General features: G+C 40.0%; 1 protein-coding gene across 5 annotated transcripts in view; it reads right to left on the bottom strand.

Annotated features, from left to right (window-relative positions):
- The window catches only part of SAMD12 (sterile alpha motif domain containing 12), a 456,644-nt gene that overhangs the window by 211,231 nt on the left and 230,807 nt on the right, over window positions 1-14,606 (bottom strand). For all 5 annotated transcript variants that reach the window (XR_010936194.1, XR_010936192.1, XR_010936195.1 and 2 more), the window contains exon 4: window positions 10,385-10,525. Coding sequence is in view for 2 of the 5 variants with exons in the window: in XM_067711427.1 (XP_067567528.1) it covers window positions 10,385-10,525 (141 nt within the window). In the remaining 3 variants the exon portion in view is untranslated. The remainder of the gene's footprint in view (window positions 1-10,384; window positions 10,526-14,606) is intronic.

Below are 14,606 nucleotides of genomic sequence, written 5' to 3'. Positions count from 1 at the left end.
CCGCAAAATCTGTGTAACAGGGTGTGAAGACTTGGAAATGTATTGTGGGTAAAGCCCAAGAAGGTAGCAGGTTGAAGAAATGCTGTCTTGGAGGCAACTGGGAAAGGACATAATCAAATAACGCTGAGTGAAAAAGTGTCAGTGAAATACCCCAGTGACAGAAGAATAATTTGCACACAATCCTATAAAATTATGAATCCAACATCCTCACCCATCATGAACCCCTGGGCAATTAACTGGGTTTTAGGAGAAAAGGTTCATTCTACAGTCACTTGACAGTGTCACTCAGCAGAACACTGAAGACTTCAAAATATTAGGCCAAACAACTCAAGGTAGGTGGGGTGGCTTATATATTTAAGAGCCCTTGCCAAAGGTTTACACATTTAAGAGCCACTGCCATTGTTTTTACTAGTCAATACAAAAAGATCACAAAGGAATAAAAGATACTTTTGGCAATTCTGCTCATGGATAATGCAAAATGGCTTTGTAGTCTCTCTCGTATACTACAAATCCATTTAAAATTTATACTGCATGCACTGTTTTGAGAAGATGATGTTGAAAATGAAATAGAGCTGGTAAATAAGAGAAAAGGGCAACCATTACACTGAAATCAGCAAAATACATTTAGACAGAGGATCCACTCTCTGTGCGACACTGTACTAGGAGGTAGGAGAGCACAGCAAAATCAGAAGACAACTGTGGTTGCCCATGATCTGCAGGGGAGACAAAGAGACTGCATGCCCCCATGCTCTTGGACAAGCTTCTCCTCCTGCCTCATGCCAGCTCATGTCCATCTGTCAAAACTTTTATCCCTCAAGATCTAGTTCATGAGCTACACCGTTGGCAAGTTTTCCTTCCCAGTCTCCCCCCATTCCCAGATGAGGTTAAGTTCCAGTTCTGTGCCACCACTCTACACCTACGCGTCTCTACCACAGCGTTGATATCCTATCCCTACTGCTAGACTGGGTGTTCCTTTTTATCCCTAGTACCTACCACAGAGCCTGTTGCTCACTGGATGGAAGAACAAATAGATACTCAACAGACACTGTGTAATGAATAGACTATTAGTGTGAACAAAGTGCTTAGTGATGAACAAGAGGGAATGATTGGTTCTGCCTGAGAGGTAAGGTAAGGCTTCTCAGAAGAGGTTGTATCTCACCAAAGGTTGGTCCTTTCATGAGTTTTATTATACCGTACTCATAACAGCTCCGTGAAATAGATCCTATCTCCATTTTTACAACTAAGGAAACTTAATCTCCGACAAGTAACTTGCCCAAAGTGAATACATCTATGAAATGCCTTAAAATGGATTTCTATGGAATGCTAAAGCATTTGGATTGTATTCCGTAGGCAACTGGGAGCCATCAAATGCTTTTAGGAGGGAAATAACGTTGTCAGAAATATATTTAAATTAACTCTGGCGATAGAAGTGGGAAGTTAATTAAAGGAGAGTGAATGGGGCAGGGCAGAGACTGGAGATCAAATAATAACTAGTAGAGATCAAATAATAACTGGAGATCAAATAATAACTAGTAGGTTATTCTAATGGCCTGGGAAGGAGCCAAAGAGGGATGACTTAACACAGTGGCAAGGATGGGGATGAGATGGGGAATGACTGGAAAGTCCTTTTACGAGCAGAATTCAGAGGGTTTGGTCACTGATTACACATGAGCAGGTGGGGAAAGGGGTGACTCTAAGCCCTCTTCATTTAGGTGATGGTGTGAGGAAGGCATTAATAACCTTGAGAAGTAACACAAGGAGAAGAATTGGCTGGGGAGATGGTGAGAAAGACGATGGGGTTGACTTTGGATATTTTAAATTTGAGATGTCAGTGGAATATTGAGGTTCACATCTTTTAAGCTTCATAGAGGGCTAAGATGTATTTGAAAGTAACTTTGAAGTAGGGGATGGTTAAAGCGATGGGAATGGGTGAGACTCTTCAGAGAGCATGCAAAATGAGAAGAGCTGAGAGGACTCATCCCCAGGGGGCATCAACATGTGGGGAGTCGTAGAGGAAGGCGGCAAGCCACCTGCCCGAGGAGGAGCCACTAGAAACAGAAGGGGAGAACCAAGAGAGTCATGACCACGCTCATGGAAGAGATGAACACCAAGGAGGAAAAGCTTAAGGCTATCCAACGATGAAGCAGAAAAGCCAAGTATGAAGAGAACTGATATGTGAGCATCAGATTTGTAACACCAGTGGCACAGCTGAATAAAAGATGTGGAGAAGCCTGGAAATTAAATAGTGTAATTTGAGAGATACTAGAAAGGGCCATCAGACATACCTAATGAACGCATAAGAGGGAATCTGACTGGCTCATGTTTTCTCTCCCAGGAGCTGCAAATATTATTAGATTTTCTTCCTCAGAAAAGAGACAAAGGAAGCATTTCTCATTGACAATTGGGGAAAACCATATCCTACTGCCTGTACACTGATGCCAGAATTTTTAAATTGAATTAATGAGTGAACTGTAAACACACTTGACCTAAACTTACCTTGAGACAATTTATTAGAAACTCCCAGGAAAGCAGGGCCCTCTTAAAATAATGGTGGCTCTAAGAAGTGCTAGGTAGGACAGCTGCAAAGATGCAGTGATTTTCAGAAAGTCTCCATAATGCTGTTCTTCTATTTTTATCATCCTAAGAATACTGGCCTGGCAGTTTCTTATGAAGTTTAATGTATACTTATGATTCATCCCAGCAATCCCACTTCTAGGTACTTAGCTAATGAATGAAAACTGATGTTTATACAAAACCTGTATGTGAATGCTTCTAGTAGTGTTATTAGTAGTTGCCAAAATTGGAAACAACCCAGATGTCCTTCAACTGGGGAACGGATAAACTGTGGTATATCAAACCAATTCAATACTAAACAGTGAGCATGAATGAACAAGTGACACACTCAGCTTTGGTAAGTCTCAATGCATCATAGCAAGTGAAAGCAGCCAGACTTCATGATTCCCTTTATATGACATTCTGGAAAAGGCAAAACTAAAGGAACAGAAAATATATCAGTGGCTTCCAGAGGCTGGAGGTAATGAGGGGGGTTGACAACAAAGGGTACCAGGGAGAGTATTTTTTGGAGTTATGGAACTGTTATATCTTGACCGTGGTGGTGGTTATACAACTGTAGGCATTTGTTAAAACTTGCAGAACTGTACACTAAAAATAATGAATTTTACTGTATGTAAATTATACCTTAATAAAAACAATGAGAAAAAAGAATACCAGCCTGGGAATTAAGAGACTGGGATCTAGCTTCAGTTATGCCACTGACTAGCTGTGTAACCACAGACTATCCTCTAACCTTCTTTGGGTCTTGGTGCCCAAAACTGTAAAGTGAGATTGGAAACTTTCTCAAAGAGTCTATTGCTGTGTTCTACAAAGACTTCCTTCTTTAAGCAAGGTGGTGGACCAGATGGCCTATTTCAATTCAGATGGCCTACTTCAGTTGCTGAAGTATCATTGTGAGGGTGACTGGACTAAAATACTCAATCTGTACACATGGTTCTGAAAAGCCTTCTTGGATTAGAAAATAGTGTTTCTAATTTGTGTCGTGGAGCTTTGGAAAAGTCCATCTGGTCATGTAATTCTCAACTAAAATTTGACACATATATTTGGACAATGTGGAAACAGCCCTTTGGGAAACACTAATGTTTAATGAGCTATAACTGGCCTTGGTAAACAATCATACTCTTCTTTTTTTCAGTTTGCAGGCACGAATTTAAAAAGGCCGGGCTTCCCTGGTGGCGCAGTGGTTGAGAGTCTGCCTGCCGATGCAGGGGACACGGGTTCGTGCCCCGGTCCGGGAAGATCCCACGTGCCACGGAGCGGCTGGGCCCGTGAGCCATGGTCGCTGAGCCTGCGCGTCCGGAGCCTGCGCTCCGCAATGGGAGAGGCCACAACAGTGAGAGGCCCGCGTACCACAAAAAAAAAAAAAAAAAAAAAAAAAAAAGGCCTTTGAAGATGGCAGCCTTTACTATCTTTGTTTGCCTTACCCTCCAAGTGGAACATTGTTTTCTATTGCTTACCTTTACCCAACCCTCAGAGTTACTATTACATTTTTACACTATCCATGCATTTGTAGCCAAGAAAGACACTGAAAACGACGCCCCAGGAGTGGTTCCATACTATAGTGTCCCTGGGGTTGAGGGAAAAGTATACAGCTCAAAAGGGAAGATACTAAGAATAAAACAATAATCTTGACGATGATGACAAAAAGTTTACATTTCTGACCCTGTGAAGCAAGAGTCCACAAACTATGGACTAGAAATTGTGTTTGTAAATAAAGTTTTATTGGTACACTACTATGCCAATTCATTTAAGATTGTCTGTGGTTGTTCTCCCATGATGTGGTGGTTACAACAGACACTCTACGGCCTACAAAGACTGAAATACTTACTATCTAGCTTTTTATAGAATAAGTCTGCCAACCCACTTCCACAGAGTATGCCATGAACTATGCTATATAGTTTCCACATAAAATCTCGTGTAATCATCACATCGTTGCTATGAAATAGGAATTACTCAGTTGACAGAGGTGATGAAGTGTAATGGATAAAAGTTTGCTGTGAAGTCCGACAGACCTGTACTATGCTTTTTGACTAGTTGTCTGATATTGGGTCTGTTAATTAAATTCTCCATCCTCAGTTTCCCCATATGTAAACTGAGGCTAACAACAGTACTGATTATGGTAGGGTAAATGTCAGGAGTTGATGTGACAATTAGTGCACTGCTTTGCATACAGTAAACATTTTATTATACTCATTAGCTATGAGAAATAGCTTTCAGTATCCCTGGGTGTTTTTCTTCCTAGAAATATCCAGTATTAAAGAGGTAAGGATGCCCCGCATATGCTTGATTATGGATTAATTTGACAGACGCCAAAATAATTTGCACCACTTCTGTGTGTTACATAAGGCACCTTTCCCCCCTGTCTCTCATGGACTGTATAATAATGTATAATAAAGTATAATAATGACGTTTCCAGCTCTGTACTGCATTTCCCAAAAGACAGCTGAGTTTCCTGCAGGAATGTGCAAGCAAGTAAGACCACCAGATGGACACCCCGGCCACTCCACAGACAGGACACAGAAGACCAAAAGGCTGAATGAAGGAAGAACTGCCTCAAAGGCACCAAAGGGAACGACAGTAAAGCAGGGCTAAACACTGATTATGTTGCTTGCAAATGTCAGGTAGTTACAGGGCCACTGTGAATAAAGGCAGGGAAATCAGAGGCCAGCATTTTAGCTGAAGGAGAGTTCTGGCTTTAGATAATGAGCTGTTTCAGGAATTTTTGTCATGATTCATTGACAGTGCCTATAAACAGATGTATTTACTATGAATCCACCATATACATTTTTTTAAACACCTTATAGTTTTTGCCTTTGGTCGGTATCCAGAAGGAGGAGAGCAAGAAAAAGGAGGGCAGAGACTTCACCTTCCCTGTGTTCAGATAACCCATAGGGGCTGGCTAGAGCTCTCCTAGCCCATTTGTGACTACCTTGGCCGTATTACTGTCATTGGGCTCCTGGCAACTGAGTGACAATGACTGGTGTAGAATGAAAAGTTTAAGACAAGTTTTAAAACATCAATTAAAAGTTGGAAAATTACCCTTAATTATCTATTAGCTTATTTCTTCTAGAAACACAGTAGAATGAGCTTTCAGATGGGTGTAACTAATTTGGAGGTCTGGTTACAAACTGAGGTAACTGATTTGATGTGTGTATCATTTCTACAACCAAAAGAATGTTGTTTCCTTGAGAGGAGATCTTCAGAGTTCATTTGTTTCATTTTGGAGTTGATTTCCAAGTTTGTGGTAGGTTCTTCTGAACACCTCTAGTGGGGATAAATAAGACTTCATCCTTTGAGGATGGGGTTCCTCTTTGGAAATGGCAGCCTGATATTTAGCTTTAGATCTTATAAATAAAGTGGGTAATCAAGCACAGAGAAACACGGTGGGTCCAAGATAAAGATTGGAAAAAACGAATAACCCAATTAAAAAATGAGTAAAGGATCTGAACAGATGTTTACCCACAGAAGATACACAATGGTCAATAAGCACTTGAAAAGGTGTTAAACATCATTAGCCATCAGGGAAATGAAAATCAAAATCACAGCGACATACCACTTTACACATATTAGAATGGTTATAATAAAAAAGACAGACAATAACAAGTGTTGGCAAGGATGTGGAGAAATTGAGACCCTCATACACTGCTTGTGGGAATATAAAATGGTACAGCTGCCATGTAAAACTGTCTGGCAGCTCCTGTAACTTACACTGGGAGTTACCATATGACTCAGTAATTCCACGCCCAGGTATATAACCAAGAGAAATGAAAACAGGTCCACAGAAAAACGTACATTCAAAATAGCACTATTAATAATAACCAAGATTCAGAAACAATACAAATGTCCAACTGATGAATGGATAAGTAAAATGTGGTACATTTATATGATGAAATACAATTTGGCAATAAAAAGAAATGAAATACTGACACATGCTTACAACATGAGTAAACCTTAGAACCATTATTCTAAGTGAAAGTAGCCAATTGCAAAATACCACATATTGAATGATTCCATTCATAGGAAATGTCTAGAATAGATGAACAGACAGAAAGTAGATTAGTGGTTTCTAAGGGCTGGTAGTTGGGGGGGCCTTGGGAGGAAATGGGAAATGACTGTCAATGGGTACCGGGTTTCTTTTTGGGGGTGATGAAAATGTTTTAAAATTAATTGTGGTGATGGTTGCACAACTCTGTGACAATACTAAAAATCACTGAATTTATACTTTGAGGAAACTGTATATTCTGTGAATTACTGCTCAATAAACGATATTATAAAAATAAAGTTTTCATATAAATTAATGAGGTTGATTTAATTTTGTGGCTTCTATTACTGATAGCTAACTATGTTCTGTACTTACTGTCACACTGCACTGAGTGATGTATATATTTGAGCTCGTTTAACTCTTACAGCATCCCTATGAGGGGAGTAGATTTGCTGATCTCACTTTTCAGAGAACAGGAAACTGGAACACAGACAGATTAAGTAACTTCCCTGAAATAACACAGCAGTAAGGGTTGGGGCCGAGATTTAAAATTCAGGCCTGTCTGATGCTAAAATTCATTCTTTCTCCTTATTTCTTTTAAAACATTTTACTCTTTTAAATAGTTAATGCACACTATTTCAAGACACAAAGTGACTTAAAAAGCAGATGTCCTCTATCCATCTTCTTCTCAGTCCCATAGGTAGAGTTTGTATTAGCTTCTTATGCATCAGCATTTTCTTATGTAAACAAAGAACATGCAGATATACATTACTATTTTTCCCTCTCTCATTTGCAAATGCAGTATACTCTCTACCTTGTTCTGCACCTTGCTTTTTCCACTTCACCTGGCATCTCAGAGATCCTTCCACATTACTATTCTTCATTCTTGCGTTTATAACTTCCAAGTATACTCCAGTGCCTGGATGTACCATAACTCATTTAGCTGGTCTCCTAACGATGGACACTTAGGTTCTTCCTAAACTTTTGCGATTCAGTTAAAGCTCTGAAATTGCCTCCAAAAGTAAGAAGGAAACACATAAGAAATACAATCATCTGTGAAATAAGTCCCTTTCCTCAAAAACTGGCTACTTTGAAGGCAACAACCCTCATTTAAATGTATTAGTTGGAAAACATTTCTTAAAAACAAAAAAAATTTAATTGCATTACACCAGAGTCACAGTCCTATGTGAGCTGGGAAAGAAAATGTATCTCTAGAGACTGGAGAGGTGAGTTACACTCTTTAAGGGGAAAGCTCATGGATTTCTGAAAACTAAGTAACATTCTAAGACACTTGTTTGCACTTATTTAGCATATTATTTCCACTGATTAATATTTTCTGAATTGAGGAATCAAATATTCAATACCAAATCACATATCACCCCCCTGGTACATTTCCATATGATATGTATGTTAAGCCATTCAGTTCACTTGGGTGGAATGGAGCTACAATTCTTATAATAGCAAACCTAGACCCCAAATATTTTAAGGCCACTCCAGCTGTCTTCAGAACTTCTATTAACAGTCACAACAACGACTCGTCAATTTTTGTTTCATTTTTTTTTAAAAAGAAACCATCATTTCAATAAGGCAATAGATTTTCAAAAGCTGTCTGACATGAAATGAGTTTGAACATTAACATGGAAAGGACAAGCGATAAAAAAGGGTAGTATGAGTGCAGACAAAATATCCAAGAGCTAGAGAATGTGATCTCTTCTAAAGGGAATGGAATGAAAGAGTTCTAAAGCCACAGCTTTTCAAAGCTAAAGAAAATGACAACAACTGAATTGAAAAGGCTGAACTTAGCATTATCTTCCCAAAACACAAACATGTATTTAGCTTAATAGAGTTGAGTAGTATCGCAGGAAAAATCTTATATATTATGAATCTAGGGCAATGAAAGTTGTAGAAAATGATTTTGCAAAGCAAACACACTGCAGGCTGACAGTAGCAGAGGGAAAAAAAAAAAGTCCAAGGTGCACGGGATGAGTTCAGGTCTCATTCTACATATCACCACGGGAGGAAAACAAAAGAGCTGAGGAAACCCCAGACGTTAAATAGAACAGGGCAGAACGACGCTTGTGACTGAAGCTTACAAAATGTGAATGCATTTTCTGATTATAACCGTAATATGGATTTATAGTAGAAGATTTGGAAAATTTAGAAAAATATAAAGAAAACAGTTAAAATCACCCACAATCTCACCACCTAAAGAGAACCATTATCAAAATACTGGCAAAACCATTTGCATCCCCTTTTCTGTGTGCATATAAAAATATGTTCTTTTTTACAAAATTGGGCTCATATTATAAATAACATTTTATACATGGCCGTTTCCCCCCTACTTCCTATTACTTCTTGAGTACTTTCCCATGTTGTCATATATTCCTCGAAGATATAATTCCAATGACTATATTATATTGTATCTTCTGAATTCAAATAGAATTATCTGATTCTCTCCATATTGCTGAACATCTAGGTTGTTTCTAATTTTTCAGTTTTATAAATAGCACCGCAATGGACATTCTTGTGATAAACCTTTGAATCTCTGTTTACTTCTTAAAAGAACTTAAAAGTGTATCAGTACGTCAGATTCACGTTTAAGTCACTCAGTGTACCTGTATCTGTAAATTTACCATTGGAAGTCTCTGGAGACCAATGCAAACAACGTATATCAAGTAAACAATATATTTTCATATCACTCGAAGTCTATATTTATCCTTCTAGAACAGTCATCTTTCAGGCAGTACATTACTTCCCCCAGGCAAATAGACTATTAATTGGTTAATCTAAATGCAATAACATGAAATCTGGCTGATCCAGATTTCTCCAATATCAGTATGCATGCAATTAACAATAGTCTGCAGATTGAAAAATAACCAAGGCTCTCAAAAATATATATTTTATCATCCTTTCATTTAAAATGGTGTACAATGGACATTAAAATAAAACAAATAAAGGGTTATAGTTAATGGAGGTTGACAGCAACCAAATCTTACCTAGACATATAATTTATAGTGTAACTTAAGGTTTTCTTCAAGATCCAGCTTTATTCTGTCACTTCCAGTTATAGGGCTTTTAAGTGATTTCAACATATTGAAATTATTAATGATTCTTGTTTAGAACTATATGGTTGTAATACTGCAGTTTTAAATTCCCTATAGTCTATTTAAAAAACTATTCTATTTTTAAGATGATAAATAGGGTTCTCAAAATTTCTAGAGAGTGTGTGTAAACATATATATGTATTTATATATACATACATATATATATATACACACACACACACACACACACACCTCTAAAATGTTTTTCTCTCAGTGAAAAGCGAAGTAAAGCAAAACGCAACAAAAAAATCCCACTTATACCATGGCCATATGAACTATGGAATCACTCAAATTCCAAGGCCCCCTCAAAACTGGTAGTCAGACTAAAATAGCTGGGGCTGCACTGTACAGTTGTGCAGGCTGCACACTGTACAACTCTAGGTGGTGCAATCGTATACTGATCTATGTAACTGGTACTCTGGGGGTTGTGCAGTGCACAACCTATATAGCTGTATGTGATGACCTTGAACTTAGCTCAGATAATTCTGTTTGCTTATCCATTACTTATCCGTACATCCTTCCCTCTAGTGAGCTAAGAAAAAGAGAAGTTTTAGTAGGGAAGTGGCCTTTAAATCTGTATACTTTTTTTTTAATGAAAGAAAATTCTGCAAACAAAACAAAACAAAACAAGCCAGTTTTTCCCTGGCTCCCTTCTGTCACGACGGTAAGGGTTTCTTTCCTCCCATCTCCCCTTCCATCCACCCACTAGGCAGCAACAGGATACCTTGTGTGAGTAACTGTAGGTTTCTGACTTCTTCTCGCACCTTCAGCTGGAGCACCTGTTGTAAGATGTGCTGCCGGAGGTTCTCCTGGGCAATCCCCATTCGCTCAAGCTTTTTGTCTGTAAGTCTCAGCAGGGCTCGCCCTGCAGGGTTTCAAGAAATAAGAGGAAAAGCAAATGAACAATGGCTGGAAAAGGATTTCCATCTTCCTCTGGGCTGATCCTGCCATAACAGAAGTTTCCATCTAAACACAGACACTTTAGAATACAGGGTCCTCTCCATTATGCCTGCTGACGGAATGGATAGGCAGGATGGAAAAAAATCCACAACTTTAAAAAAAGAACTTCAATTTTTATCTAATATTGGCAATCCCCAATTGACTCACACATTGAGTTAAATAAATCAGCAACATTTTAACCTGGGTATTTGGGTCACAGATTGCATGTTTCCATAGAAACAATGCTCTCTGTTGGGTGATGGGCTCTGAGGCTCACCCATAAAAGCCCATGTCACTGATAAGCCAGCTGAAGACTTAGATACTCTAACTGTGCTTACAGATAAACTCCGGCACTGTTTAACCAGGTTACGATAATGTTTCTGTGAAACATGCATTTGAAGGTCCAGTTTTATCGGCAGGCACCCACCTCCCCTGCTGCACCCCTGGTTGGTGGGAGCTACGCTGAACCCAATCACTGGCCTAAGGAAAAAATTCCAGCAGGGCTGAGCATGGGCAAAAACAAGGAGCCTCCGGTGTGAGTACCCTCAGAACAGACACCCTGGGCCCTGGGCAGCCTGGCATAGTTTCCTTTCAACCTCTTTCTTTTCCTGAGTGGTGGCGGGGGGTGGGGCAGTCTGCATGCTTCCCTTGCTACTGTGGTTTCCATCAAATTCCCCAATTCTCTCTACTCTGTGCTTGACCTGCACAAGAAATAAAGAGAATAGCACGGCCCTGTACTCTCCCTCCAACACCCCCAGTCACCAGACCTGCAGGTCTTTTTTCATTTTAATTGATGACGAAAAGACAGAGTCCACCAGTGATCAATGGTAAGTCTCAGGGTATACTACGATATATGCTTCAGGAACTAAATTCTCTACCTCCTCAAAAAATAAACTCAACAGCCAGAAGGTGAGGTTCATGGGCATTTTAATCTGAGGAACAGGGAAGCCTATGTGGCCTCTGAGTAGAGACAGGTGAACAGGGAGAACCAGTTAAGAGCAACCCATGCTGTGCATACTTCTCTTTTACCTCCCTTTCAGCTTTGCTAAATGCATCAGTCAGGATAAGTTAGGGTCCACGCTGCAGTAACAAGCAAGCCCAAAATATCAGTGGCTACAACAAAGTTTATTTCCTGCTTATTTTACATGTTGACTGCAAGTCCATCCATTTTGAACATTGTTGATCACTGTACCAGAGGGAAAAGAGAGGTGTTGGAAGGTCTCATAGTATCAATGAAATGCTCAGCCTGGAGTCATTTATAAATTTTTGGCCAGAACTAATCACATGAACTTTCCCACCCGCCAAGGGTCCACACTTGAACTGTGCTTCTATCACGTGCCAGGAAGGTGGTAGGGGGGAAGAGATATATTTGATGGGCAGCACTGATGAGAACCGCACCAATATCGACTTGGCTCTGGACCAGTGCCTGGCAAGGAAGTGAGTGCAGGGAGTTGTGGAGGTGGGTGGTAGTCTGAAGCTTCAGTAAAATTTGCATGTGGAAGAGGAAAAAGAGGTGGGGGAAGGGGAACCTGAGGTAGCTTGGCAACAGTGGGCAGATCATGATGGCCATGAGAAAGGAAGCATAGGACACACACAGACTCAAGTAGTTCTGACTGTCTTCTGCGATAGGCAGAATGATGCTCTTTCTGCCAAAGACGTCCACATCATCTCAGGAACCTGTGAGTCTCTTACCTTATATGACAAAAGGGACACTGCTAATGTGATTTCGTTAAGGATCGTGAGATGGGAGAGTACTGGCGTTACTCAGGTGGGTCCAATCTAATCACACGGGTCCTTATAGGTGAAAGAGCAACACAGGAGAGCCAAAGAGGGGAGAGATGTGTCCATGGAAGCAGACACTGGAGAGATGCAACCACAACCAAGGAAGGCAGGCTTCTACAAGGTGGAAAAGACAAGGAATTGGATTCTCTCCCACACCCTCCAGAAGGAATGCAGCTCTACCTTGATTTTTGCCCCATAGGACCCACTTTGGACTTCTCATCCCTACAACTGTAAGATAATAAATTTGTGCTGTTTTAAGCCACTAAGTTTGTGGTAATTCGTTACAGCAGCAATTGGCCTTGCAACTGGAACTTAACATGTTTTTAAGAAGTCAACTGAGGGACTTCCCTGGTGATCCAGTGGTTAAGAATCCATCTTCCAATGCAGGGGATGTGGGTTCAATCCCTGGTCGGGGAACTGAGATCCCATATGCCGTGGGGCAACTAAGCCTGTGTGCTGCAACTACTGAGCCCACGCACCACAACTAGAGAGAAGCCCACGTGCAGCAATGAATGATGCCCCATCCGCAACGAAGATCCTGTGTGCTGCAACTAAGACCTGACGCAGCCAAATAAACAAACAAACAAACAAATATATATATATATATATATATATATATATATATATATATATATATATATATAAAGTCAACTGATGGCTTCAGATTTCCTTTGCTATCCCTTTCCTAATTTCTGGGCACTGGCATACTCAAAGGTGCAGAGCTAAGGAGTGTTGAGTCTGAGTCCCGGGCTTCCGGGACAGCCCTGCCTTCAAGTATTCTGCTGTCAGACCTTGATCCTGAAGTGATGTTCAGAAAACACTGAGTGGGACTTGGGTATCATTTACGTGGATAATTGGTCTCCAAATAGCAGATATTTAGCTCTTTATATAGGCCCTCAACTCAACAATAAATACTGCAAAAACCCATGAAATTCAGATGATCTAATTCTCTTCCTCCTCCCTTTTCTGGTCCTCACTATTTGGGCTGTGGTTTTACAAACTGGGACATTCAGCAGCCAGAGTTGCTGAGGTGTTGGTAAGATACTTGGGAGCTTTGGTCCCGAGAGGTTGGCTGGTCCATCATTAGTGCTCAAAGGGAGGTTTTATTCCAGTGTGCATGGTTCAGTTTCTTTGCGGACAAAGAAACAAAGATGTCGCCTTCCCCCAAGAACCTCCAGCTTCAACTGTTCCATGAATGCATCTGACTGATCAAAATGTGGATACATGAGCCCTATCAGAATTTTATCTCCTACTTGGGTTAAAAGCATCAGCTCTGAATGTACAAGTAACAAAACTCTACCAGTTAAAAAAGTTCGTGCATTTCACATTGTGTGGTACAAACAACTGTACCTATCAACAATTCACCTCTTATAGGCTTGACTGCTCAAGTTGTTTCAGCCCTGAGACTAAAGATGTTTTTGCTGTTATTTTCATTATTTCCATTGATAGGAAAATTGAGAAAAGTTAAAGAATACTGAAAACATGAGAGCTTTTTCTAATTCTTACTACTTCACCTTTAGGTGTGCTCTATCTTCAGCAGTAAGAAAATAGAGTCTTAGGAGAAAGATTAAGGGAAATTATATAAAAGAGTTTCCTGATAAAACAACTTCTAGAAAAGATCATCATCTGTACACCGAGGAATTTATGAACAAAATTTGCTGCCTTTCTTGGATGGTTTCTACAGAGCCATTTAAGTCTGTGGTTCTGAAAACTCTTCAGAAACATTAGATCATTTACAGGAGGAACCGTCCTAGCAATCTCCTGACCCCCCCCCCCCCCCCCCCGCTGACCACAAAATAAAGAGTGTCCAAACAAGTGTGGGTCAGGGTGGTGACAAGCAGTCAATCATCAATTGCATCTTTTTTTTTTCAATTTATATTGTAACTTTTTGTTGCTTATCATAAAAATCCAATTGTTAATTCAACAAACACTTTTTGAGCACTGTGTCTTGTCACTTTGTTATTCATGCTTGGATAATGAGGAACAAGACAGGGTCACTCCTGGAGCTTTCAGACTGATAAGAAAGGCAGCTAACGATCAATGTTTACAGGTATGTGATGGGTCAATCCTAAGAAAGAGCAAATACGGGAGCCCAGAACTGGGTGAGCTAAACTAGTCTGGGTATCAAGGAGCTGTCAGGGAGTAAAGGATATTTAACCTGGGACTTAGGGAGTAAGTAACAGTCAGACCAAGACTATGGGATAAAGATTTTTTTTAGAGTCCAG

The sequence above is a fragment of the Pseudorca crassidens genome, chromosome 17 (assembly GCF_039906515.1).
Source record: "Pseudorca crassidens isolate mPseCra1 chromosome 17, mPseCra1.hap1, whole genome shotgun sequence".
NCBI lineage: Eukaryota > Metazoa > Chordata > Mammalia > Artiodactyla > Delphinidae > Pseudorca > Pseudorca crassidens.
The sequence above is the reverse complement of the archived record's forward strand: the minus strand, read 5'-3'. Positions and strand labels throughout refer to the sequence as shown.